This window comes from Abrus precatorius, unplaced genomic scaffold (assembly GCF_003935025.1).
Source record: "Abrus precatorius isolate BTA unplaced genomic scaffold, Abrus_2018 Scaffold3, whole genome shotgun sequence".
NCBI classification, from domain to species: Eukaryota; Viridiplantae; Streptophyta; class Magnoliopsida; order Fabales; family Fabaceae; genus Abrus; species Abrus precatorius.
In genome coordinates this window covers 27422690-27435322 of record NW_020874373.1, presented here as the reverse complement: position 1 = coordinate 27435322, position 12633 = coordinate 27422690, and the positions used below count along the sequence as shown (strand labels likewise).

At 30.5% G+C, this 12633-nt stretch overlaps 1 protein-coding gene across 4 annotated transcripts; it reads right to left on the bottom strand.

Annotated features, from left to right (window-relative positions):
* Positions 1–2877: 2877 nt before the first annotated feature.
* Positions 2878–4876, bottom strand: LOC113861609 (tropinone reductase homolog). Of its 4 annotated transcripts, none has more exons than XM_027494544.1 (5): positions 4679–4787; positions 4378–4571; positions 3893–4109; positions 3666–3778; positions 2879–3139 (listed from the first exon to the last, which is right to left on the bottom strand). In XM_027494544.1, the coding sequence occupies exons 2-5, from the start codon at positions 4420–4422 to the stop codon at positions 2972–2974; spliced, it is 543 nt and encodes a 180-aa protein (XP_027350345.1). In that variant the 5' UTR covers positions 4423–4571; positions 4679–4787; the 3' UTR covers positions 2879–2971. The 4 variants fall into 4 exon arrangements, with proteins under 4 accessions (XP_027350347.1, XP_027350345.1, XP_027350346.1 ...); XM_027494543.1 differs by having other exon boundaries at positions 2887–3139; positions 4378–4585; positions 4679–4876; XM_027494546.1 differs by lacking the exon at positions 4679–4787 and having other exon boundaries at positions 2878–3139; positions 3893–3958; positions 4378–4498.
* Between the last annotated feature and the right edge of the window lie 7757 nt (positions 4877–12633).

Genomic DNA, 12633 nt, shown 5'->3' with positions numbered 1-12633 from the left:
CATACAAAAATCCTATGTCTCAATATCTGGTTTAGAACAATCGAGATTCTCTCACTTTTTTTTTTTTGTTGCAAATTACAGCCTATAATTAATATTTTTTTTTACATTTTCATTAAAACAAAAATAAACACCATCTATAAGTCCTATTTAAAGTTCTAGCACACTCCCGAAAGGAACAAAGATCAAAAGTACATCCAGATCCTTCACACACAGCCCCTTTTCTTTTTGAAAAGCTATAAACGTCGGTAAACAGATAATGCTTTTTTTGGGTGACACATGACAGCACAAAAGTATATCAGCTTACGATATACGATACTAATTTTTATAATATTTGTTGACAGTATTGTTCATATTAAGGACAATACTTACTTATTGCAGAGTAAAACTTACTTTAAATTAAAATTATTTTTATATTAAAAAAACACTGTAAAAATTCGTTTGATTTTTTCAACGTAAAAAAGCCTCAAAATAGCTATATCAACTAACTGTTACTTTTAACTCTTTCCAACGAATTCATATTTCCTTAGGTCAATCACTTATTGTACCAATCGGCAGATTCAGCGCATGGACATAGATTAGACAAGCCAACAACTTAATTATATGCTTTTCTTTGTCTGGAACTTCATTTTTTTATTTAAATATTATGTGTATGATGAAAATACTATTTAAATTAAAAACATATTATAAATTATTAATATTTTCATAAAAATCTATTTGTAATTGATGGCTAATAATTAAAGGCATATTTTCTTAAAGAATATAAACTTTTACTAACCGGTATCTGCAAGGTATTGTTCAAAAATTTCATAAATACATTTTTATTAAAATTTATGGTAAAAGAACATTGAATGTTATACATAGAGAACATTAACAATATTTGTAACTTTTTTAGCTTCTTAATTAGTGCTTAAGAACTTTGATTAGTGTTTCCTCAATTTCTTATATTTTTTTCTTTTACCAAATATGCTTTTTATTTTTCAAAATATAGGCTTTTAATCTTTTTAAAATGTAATATTTATATAATGTTGAGAAGTAGCTTATAATTATCTTACACCTTTATTTGGTCTGCTATAAAATATAAAAATTAAAATATTTCAAGATAATTAAAATCTAAATTTGGGATTTAATTTTATAATAGTAAAATATATTTTATATAAGAATTAATTAAAATAAACTGATAATATAATCATTTTTCACAAAACAATTTAATTATAAATTATTATTGATTTTTGTGATAATTAACACAAAAGTCATACTTATTAAGCATTTTATTTAAAAAAAAAAAGATTTTTCATCTTTTAAGTTTTTATGCCTTTAAACTATTTGTCTTATAAGCTATTTTGTAAAGAGGAAAAGAAAAGAAAAGTATAGACTATATTTAAATCCCGCTTTATCAAACCATTGTTTCAATTAAATTTATCAACTTAATTATTATTTCTTTATATGAGGGAAGACAATTGAATTTAAATTCAGTGAATATCCAAAAAAAAAACTTGTAATTGATAGGATTTTTGAATTGTGTTTTGAATAACCCAAAATATTTTATAGGTATACGTATTATAAAATCTAACTCTATCCATACTCAAATAGTATATTTGATATATTTTATAACTAGAATTTAAAAGATTTTATATAAACATGATTTAGATTCTAATTCTAATTTAGTTTTTAAAAGGAATTGAAATTGTCAAATTGGTACAACTCAAGTCTCCAAATTTAAAAGCGTAATAATGACAAATTAATTATTCTAAATTAATTTCTTTAATATAAAATAATATATGATAAGAGAAATAATAAAAGAATTGTTTAACTTTTAAAAGAAGTCAGAATTATTAAGTTGTTGCAACTCCATTTAATGGCGTGGAATTAGCAAAGTTTCTTACCTAAATTAAACTCTTTTACATAATAAATGAAAAATAAATAATAAATAAATATTTAATTTTTAAAAAGAATTGAAATTGTCAAGTTATCACACTTAGACATCCGAATTTTTTAATTAAAAATTAACAAAACGTCTTATTTAAATTAATTTTTTTAAAGTAAAATATCTTATGATAAGATAAATAATGAAAAATATTTAACTTAAAAAACATTGTTATCATAACTCATATATTCTATTTTTAAAAATATAAAATCAATAAAGTATCTTATCTAAATTAATTTCTTTAATATAAAGTAAATGATGAAAATAATATTTATTTTAAAAGAAATAAATTGCTAAATCATTATGATGCATCTATCTAGACTGACTAACATATTAATAATTCTTGCTCCTAGTTACGTGTATACGCTCAAAATTTAAGAACTTAAACATCTTCAGTTAATTAAAAAAATTATTTTTTTTATTTTTGGTGATTCTAATTATTTTTTAATTCTTTTATATTTAATTTTTTTATTAAAATTGATTTTTTTCTATTTATCATATTTATTTTATTCATTTCTATCACTAACTTTTTATGTATATATTTTTTTAACATAACATCTACGTTACTAATTAATATTATATATAACTAAATATTTAAATCTTAATAATCATAAATTTTATTATAGATATATATTATAATAAGTAAGTATAGTTAATTTTACATATAAACATAAATGTGTTTCCGTAATAATTTATAATATTATTTTATTTTTTAAAAACTAGTTAGTCTTAAAATATCATCAATATTGATTTTTAATGAGTAAAAAAAATGACTTTCAGCAATCAAAGTATATATTTACTTTACAAAAATGAAAAGTGAAAAGATGTTGACTTTCACAAGAGTTAATCACAACTTGATTCATAAGGAAACTAGCGTTTCATTTAAAAGAAAAGATAAAACAGTTGAGAAGATAATTAAGAATCGTTTGATTAGGGGAAAGTTTGGCAAAAAGACACGAGACTAAACCGTAGAAAAATACTAGACAAAGTAGAGGAGTTTATACAGTAGAGTTGCTCATTCTTGATCTCTGAATCACTAATAGCAATTTAGGAAGTGTAACCACCATCAACGGCTATAACCTGTCCAGTGATGAACGATGCTGCCGGAAGGCAAAGAAAAGCTACTAATGCTGATATCTCTTTCGGCTCTCCCAAGCGATTCACGGGTGCTTGAGACACTGCAATATCCACAGTCTCATTCCCTTCACAAGAATCCTAAATATAAGAGACCAGTTATCATTAATATTAAAAATTATTAACTTTATTCTTATATTGAATTGAAATAATTATAAAAGAAACATCATCATACTTTTATATCTTTAATATAATAAATATATTTTTAATAGAAACTTAATTTCATTCTTTAAATTTAAGAATAAACAATTAAAAATAATAATTTTATTAAAAAATTATTTATTGTCTTGAAAATAAAAAATGTAATAAATATTAGTTTTAATAGAAAATTACTATTTTTAAATACTTAAGACTAAAGTTAATAAAATCACATTTTTAAATGTTTATGCTCGATATTAAATAAAGTTAGAGTTAACAAAATTCTTAATATTAATATTACGAGCAAATGCTAACTTAACAGTAACGATCAAGCTAGATGACTAAACATGATTATGAAATAATAGATAGTTAGGATTTTGATGCATATCCTTCCACCTCCAATACAATGAAGAATTAATATATATATTTTGTCAACAATAGGGAATTAACTCGGAATCCGAAGACATACCACGTATGACTCCAAAAGTGTGGTCATAACAGGTCCAGGTGCTACAGCATTTGCTCGCATGTTATCCCTTGCCCATTCCAATGCTATGTTCTTAGTGAATTGATTTATGGCTCCTGTGCAGAATTATATATTCATTTCAGATAGTAAAATTTATTTATGGCTCCAGACTCAAATTCATCAAGTTAGATAGGTACACAATGCTGCGATAGGAAGAAAAGTAAACATACCTTTAGAGGCTGCATATGAAGATATAACAGGAAAAGCTTTTAAACCTGCAATGGATGAAAGGAACACTATGCTCCCATATCCAGAGTTTTTCAGAAGTGGGTGTGCTAGTTGACACAAATGATATGAAGACTCGAAATTAGTTCCCATTATAGCTGTTATATCTTCAAGTGTGTGATCTATTATTTTCTTCGATTTAATTGTAGCAGCATTGTTAACCTAAAAGAGAAACACTTATAAATCAACTCAGTTATAATAATATAAAAAATAATTACAAAATGTATGAAGGGTTCTTGTTATAATTAATGATATAGTTAGGTTATCTTATGGAAGATTTCACTAAACAACCCAGTCGATAAGGAGGGGTTGAAAGTCTTAAACCCTGCTTAAATCGCGAGTCCACAATATTAGTCGACATGAGTAAATTAAACAGATACCAATCATGTAAAGAAACAACAACTAAAAGGCTTATGCAGTTGAGTCTTACTAGAATGTTGAGCTTTCCGTGAAAAATGGAGGAAACAGTTTCCATTAATCTTTTACGTTGGTCGCAGTATAGTATATCACATACTGAACCTGTCACATTAAGTCCCTTGCTTTTCCACTCTTCCAAACATTTATTAACATCATCTTGAGTACGTGCACATACATGAACAGCTGCCCCAAATTCTTCTAATTCTTCTACAATGGCATACCTTATTCATTAAGAAAAATAAAAATGAGGAAATGTTGAAGAAAGTAAAAGCAAAGCCACGCATCAATTAATTGGATATTATGAAACAACAAACCCTATGCCTCGGGTGCCTCCGGTCACTAGAGCAGTCATTCCATGGAGTGACCATCTTTGGTCCTTTATACTCAACTTCGTTTCGGCCATTATTTTGTTGGTATTCAATATGCTCCTTAAAATTGAAAAGAAAAACACTAGTTTCCTGGAATCCTCTTCTACTTGTTCGCAATGACTGTGATTCTAAATTCTTTCAATCTTATCGCCAAATGCAGTGCTGACCTTTTTTTAACATTTTAAACCCCTCTATTGTTATTTTTTTTTCTAAAATATCTCTTCTTTATATTTGAAGAAATTTTGTTTGCCGAAGGATGGAGGCTGAAAATTTGAAAAAAAGAAGTCCAATAAGTTATTTTGAGAAGGAAAAGTACAATCATTGAAGAATAAAATGAAAGGGAGAATAAAGTTAAAACCTTTGTTAATGTGAAAAGTATAGCAATTAGTTAATAATCATGTCAAATAAAAAATTAGTTGATTATATAAGTCATGTTATTACTTTTGTAAATAATTTCTTTGTTTTCATTGAAATTAATATATTTTTCATATTCTGTTCAAACTTTTATTTCTTTTTTTCTTACAAACTATATTTTTTAATATGGTTTTAGAGAAATGACATCTCTCCATGAGACTAAAATTTATCAACTTTGCACAGGAGTCTTTTGATCTCAAGTTTTTTACTGCATTCACTCTGAACTCCAAGAGCACTCCTTTTCCCATACCGCCCTCCTTCGTCAGTTCTTGTTACGAAGCCAATCAATAAATAAAATCCCCATATCATAAGCTGCATCCTCCAATCCTCAATCATTGGTTCACACTGCAAAGGTACCAATTTTGATCTTCTTCCTTCCTCCCTCGTTCAAAGCTTTCTCTCTCAGCTTTGCAAGGGTGTTACTCACTACTATAGGTGTTCTCCACTGCGACCTTAAACCTTTAATTGTCTTCTTGACTAGTAGAAGGGCCATATAGACAACGTAAATTGTCTTTCATTTTGGCTGAGAAAAATAAAGTTAATTAAACAGTTTCAAAATTTAAATTTTAAATTTAACAAAATCTTGTAAGTTTTTTTTTAAAAGTATTTTGAGAATAAAAATAAATAAATAAATAGGCGTAATTAATGGACGCAGAAAGTAATTCCTTAAATGTATGCTAGAAACAAAGGTACATTTATGTGTTTTAGTATCCAAAAGCAGCAGCACCCGTGAGCCTATAGCGACACCCGAGAAAAAAGAGCAGTACAGACTACAGAATGTATCTATCTGGGTTTGGGCGAGAACGGAAATCTGATTTTGCTAAATGGATTGCATTTCAAACCAAATCTAATAATAATAATAATAATAAGGTTGGCCTACATATTTGTTTTATTAATAATCTGGACTTTAAAAGTAGTTTTACTCTAGTTACAGAAGAAGCTTATGTATTCCATTTTTATAATATATTAAATTCTTTAATACTTATATAAATTTTTATTAAATATCATTCCACACATATTAAAAACATTATTTTATAAAATGCTTGTGATAAATATTATAGAGTATGAATATTGGATATGATACGTAAATATGATAATTTTTTTAAAAGAGTACAATAAAATATATTTAAATAAATATTTTTAGTAAATAAATTTTAACCTCCATTGTGAATTATTATAATTTTTTATTATTAAACAATAATATTATATCAAACTTTAAATTAAGACAGTAATATATATATAGGAGCAGGATCTTTTACACCGGTATAAGTTTAAAAACTCTTACACTCGATTTAAGCCTTTAATTTAACTTACATCTATTTAACAGGTTATAATTTATTACTTCACTGGCCATTTGATATTAGTTAAATGAAAGACTCAAATCGAGTATAAAAGTTTTTAGACTTACACTTGTGTAAGATCTATATACTCACACTAGTGATGTATGAGATGGATACGAATATACAAAAATTACTGATGAATGAGAGTGGCTGGATTATATGAGAATGTTGAGAAAATATAAGTAAAAAAAGGAGAAACTAATATATGTGCACAAAAATATCTATTGATGCGATTATGAGATATATATGTATTAATATATCGACAAGTAATATTATAACACATATGTTATAGTATATCGATTAGTGTGATTGTAATATATGTATTAGAATAATATGATTTGATGTGCCACTCTTAAGATTTTGTATAGATAGTTCAGGGATACATTGGAGGTATAAAGTCTGGAGTTGATTGTGGAAATTTGCAAAAAATGATAGTTCACTGATGTGTATACGATGTAAAAATGAAACGCATTTACAGGACTTACACTCATTTCTTAACTGAACTCCTAACTATACATTTGTTTGTAAGGTTATGAACGCACACGTTGTACTTGTATTCGTGTATGTTCTAGCTAACTATTGACTATCCATATTGCGTAAGTCTTTCGTAACTAAGGAGAGTGCGTTGACAGTAATTTAGGAGCCTAAGAGTACCTAGAGTACTGTTAATTGATGAGATGTTCAGACATGAGATAGATAAAGTGGCACAAAAATATGGATTGGATAATGATATTTGGTTAAATGTGGAGTAATATTCATGGATAACTTTTGTTTGATTAAAATTGTATGAATAAGTAAAGTGGTATGAGTTTAGGTAAGGTAAATCTCTTATCGTTAGCATTTCAAAGCTTTTCCATCTTCTAAGGGTTGATTGTCACCAAGGTTTAGTGGACTTCATTCACTCATGTTTTATTCCAACCATGAGAATGGTGGCAAGGGAGGGAAGTCAAAACAGGTGGTGATGAAGCCCACGCGTTAGGCGAAAAGGATCTTAGGTAGCGTTTGGAAACTGTCTTTGGATACTGGGGACAGAGACACAGAGACAATGATGGACAGAGACACAGTGGGTAGTGTCTGTGTTTTATGTTTGGATGTTATACAGAATATTGTGTATTGTGTCCTGTATTATGTTTGGTTGTGTAAGTAAAGACACACATTTTATTGGAAAAGACTAAAATACCCTCTAAACACCAATACCCATTTTCTTCTTCAGAACCCTAAAATTTTTATTCACCCCCACCATCTTCTGTTTGACCCTCTCTGCCTCCACACAAACGATTCATTCTTCTCTTCCCCATCTCAATCATTATGTGTCGGTGATTAGGCCTCTACTCCGTCAAGCATCCCTCCGCCCTGAAACCCTGCTTCTTCTTCTAGATTCTCGCAGGCTATTGGTCTGAGCTAAACTGAGAAGGTATAAATAACGCGATTGTGTGTTATTTATGTTGTTCTTCCCCGTAGTGTGCTGTCGTGGTCAACAGTCACCCATATAGAAACATCATCTTATTCGTGGAGTTATCTGCTTTTGTTTCAAAACTTGATGGTGACAAGGTAAACCGTAATCCCTAGTTTTCTATTTTGTGGGTTTGTCCTAAATTTGATTTTGGTAGACATTTCAATTGCTTCATTGTTTCCTCCAAAGCCAAAAAGTTGATGCCTGTATGTAGGACAACATAGGGTTTTTTTTGCCTTTCCTATTGATAGCAAGTTTGTATTTTTTTTGGTGCCAATACTGTATGTTTCATATTTTTCCAAATAATGGTGGTGAAAAATTGGAAGCAAGATAATGAACACAAAATACTACTACAAACAATCCAATGATTGTCCTAAGAATGGTATTGTTTGAAGTTAATTGATATTGTCTAAATCACAATAAAATAATTCTATAATCTGAACAAGTATGGCAAAATAAAGTTCTCCTGCTTGCACATAGCAGTTTGTATTGTAGTAGTTTATTTGTGTTTGTTGGTGTTCCCTTTTCAAACTAGTTGTCAACAATGCTTCATCTGATAAAGCAAACTCATGTACTAATTTTTTATTCATTCCTTTGTTGATGCTCTCTCAATGATGAATATTTACAAATATTTGGTTTGCTATATGGCACTGCTTGTTCACAAGTTTTTGGAACGTGGAAGATCATCATTATATTGAATGTGAAAAGCTTGATCTGACTACACGAGTGATATTTCAAAAAGACAAGTTCTTTAAAAATAGGAATGTAGAGGTGAACCTTACTTTTTCCCCTCTCTAAAATTATATTGCTTTGTCATTGGAGTTGCGTTAATAGCAAAATTCATTTCATACCTCTCAGAAATTTTATTTAAAATTTGTAGGTCTCGATGCTCTACCGTACGATAGAGTTTGGCTAATCCTTTTTGTGGGTGTGGAGATAGGAAGATTTTAGTGGTCTCAAAGAAGCAAGCCAGTTGTGGAAGAGAATTTTGGAGGTGTCCCAATTGGATGGTAAGCTTGATAATGCTAATTTGTTTTGTTTGTTTTATTTTGATTTCATTGTCTTATATTTTCTTGTTGCATATTCAATTCAGAACAAAGACATGACATGTGGTTATTTTAAATGGGTTGACGATGAAAATATATATGATGTTCCAAGTACTGCGGATGAGGTAACATCACAACCGTCTTTTAGGAGCGCTATGTTGCCTGAAGAATCACAAAGGAAAATTGAGAAGTTAAAAAGGAAGCTGCGTATAGAGAGGATTAAGTCTAACATACTTGTATTGGCTCTAGTAATTTCCTTGATTATGCACTATGTTAAATGAGGTGTCTTCAGTTTTAATGAACCTTGGGTTTTTCATGCCCTATAGAGGGTATAACATTTGTAATATATAATAGAGAATGATACTTTCATTTGTAAGGAAGTACTACATTTTGTACTATTTTTTTGTTGAAGAAGGAAGAATGCATTTGGTATGGTAGGTGTGTATGTATGGAAGCAGACAATACATATTAGACATGGGTTTGAATTTACTGGCATGTTGATTAGTAATTAAATTACCTTGATCCATAGTGAATGAAAGCCATATTGATTAGGTAGAAAGGCTTGTTAAAAGGAAATTCATACACTGGCACTAACAATTTCGTGACATTGCATTGTAACTGTTAAAGAAAATTTTAGCAATAATAAGGCATGGAAGATCAACTTGGATTCACAGGAAATTTTTAAATTTGCTGCAGATGTGGAGTGCCTTCCTGTTGATTTGTATGAACTGAGCCAAGGTCTTAGATACAAACCTATCGTTACAAAGACCATCCATAACCAATTTTTTTGACCATATAAGTTAGTAATGAATCAAGAAATGAGATTCAAACAATGATCTGCATAAAGCCGTGGAAAGCATATGTAAAAGTACAATTCCTATAATTTGCTTCATATTTATTCTGTGTTAAAGCACAATTATACTAACTTATATGGTCAAAATTGAGGCACAACAACTAATCAAATTTAGATTCATACATAACACCATATCAGTAGCAGAATTAGATAGTATAGAACATAATGTCATGAAACAAAGTCACAATATAGCAAAATAACGTGGATCTATAATACCACTCAACACCATATCAGTATTAGAGACATACACAACAACATCTAATTATACTTAGGTATCTAATATATTTCTTGCAAATCCCTCCTTGTGCGCACCCATGCTCCAAAAGGTAGTATTCAAATTTGGGTTCTGTGCAAACTTCACTCCAAGGCGTACGACCTCATCTGAAGTGAAACCTAGGCTGTCTAACATTGTCCCAATATCGGACTGTGGATTCAAGCTAGTAATTGCATCAGCCAGAATTTTGATGTCCTCTCATTGAGCTGCATTGAATCGGTCAGCTAACCTCTCCATGCTGGCATCATTAGTTGATCGGCGATGCTTCCAGGTTGCGGTAGCAGCTGTTGATGCTGGTAGAGTTGTAGATTCAACCTCAATTGGAGCTGGGTGGTAACCAAATGGGTCCTCTATGTAATCTTCAACTGCCAACTCATTATGTAGCTCTTTCTCTGCATCATTACAACTTATAGCATCTACTCCATTTGCCCTATCTTTGTCAAAGATGCCCCTCAATCGCTCGTACAAGGGAAATGGTTTGCTAGGTGTGTATAAGCTCTTAGAGTGGCTCTACAATGTTAACAAAAACAAAAGCATGGGTATGATTGCAAGAACTGAAATATGACATATGGCTATTGGAATTATGACAAAAGTAATGGTTGAAGTCCCTAGCTATGATTACAAGAGCTGAAATATGACATATGACTATTGAAATTATCACAAAAAATAACAACTCGATAATCAACATGGTACAAAGGATGAATGTATTTTTTTTTAATTTTCACAAAGAAACAGAGTACTATTGTTATCAGTTGTACAGAGAAATAACTACAGCTTAGTTGTGAACATGAACAAAAAAAAATCATTCTTTTTACAACAATCTTTCATTATATTTTCTTGCTACTCACAATAACAACCACATAAACTAAAAACCAAAGTGTTGAACCATACCTTTCCCCACTCCACCAACACATCTCTACTATACATGTCTACATAGTGGTTTTCCAAATTCCACGCAAACCCATTGCAGTTAAGCATTTCAGCAACATAATGGTATTTTTCCTTTAAGCGCTTGTGTTTATTTTTACAGTGACTTGTCGTTATCCCACATCCAGGCAGCTTCTCGTTCATTTTATCGGCAAACTTTTGGAAAGCGCCAGACTTAAACTGACCTGCATCAACCTTATGTCCATCTATGACTAATTCTTCTATAAAGCATACCAAATGCTCAGTCTCACTATCTGTCCATTGACGTGGAAGTGGTTTTGCCATCTACCCTTAACAAATGTTAATAAACCAAAGCATCATAGAGAAGTCCAAGCCAAATGCAATGAACAAAAAAAGAAGCAAAAGTATAATCAAAATGGTGCAACATAAACACATGAACCATATTCAAAGTTTAACCAACTGACTTATTGCAAATTGTTCTAGAGTACAATGCATAGAAGACTCAACAATTGTTCATAACCAATCAGAATCATCCGAGTACATGAAATAACATAAATGTTAAGGGTTGTATTACAAATAACTCTAGGTGGTACGCTCGCTTCTCCACTCTTCGAACATTTCACGGGCAAGAGTATCTCGCCACAGAGTCCACTCTGGGTTACTGTCGGTCGATCGTCTCCACATCATTTATGGTACCTTCAACTGTCGGCATTTGATCACCGTCGTCAATTGACTCCTCCAGAGGATCAACGTCCATATTTCTTCGAATGAAGTTTTGCAACAAACAACATGCAAGTATAATACGATTTTTTGTTTTAATTGGATAGAATGATGAACTCCTTAGAATTGTCCATCTCTTCTTAAGCAGCCCAAAACAACGCTCAATGACATTCCTAGCTGAGGAGTACTTCTTGTTAAAGTACTCTTTGTAGTTACGAGGCGCACGATTTCCTTGTGTCCACTCCTGCACATGATAGCGTGAACCTCTATACGGTACTAGAAAACCTCTACCGTTTGTATAACCAGCATCAACTAAATAATAACTACCTATTAGATGAACATAGAAGGACAAAAATTAGTCAATTAAGTCAAAAGTGGATGAATTACTCTAATTGTTATTTTTTTACGAACTTTTGATTTCAACATACCAACCACTAAGGACGTAGACAAAGTTCATATCCTGATTGCATACTCCTAAGACATTGGTGGAGATCTGGCCTTTTCTTGTCCGATATCTACTTTTATTCATCTCCGGCACAGTAACATCTATGTACGTGCCATCTAATGCTCCTAGACAACCCTATATCGTAAACCAAACAATTATTGTTAATTGTGTAAACATTATGTTCACATACACATTTCACAAGTAGGTGTCGAGCAACATTACCTTAAATCATTTCCATCTAGGATCCATACAATCTTCTAGGATAGGTTCGGCATTAGCAAGAAAAAAACTTTGGACACGCAAGACTGAACACAACACCTTGTTAAAATCTCTACTAATGGTTTCACCCGACCTACAGAAACGAACTTGGATGCTACGATTTTTTCTATGGTGGGCCAATATCATTAGAAAAGTTGCTACTTGCTTAGTTATGCTAACATGACCATCAACATTTAACCCACCCTGAAT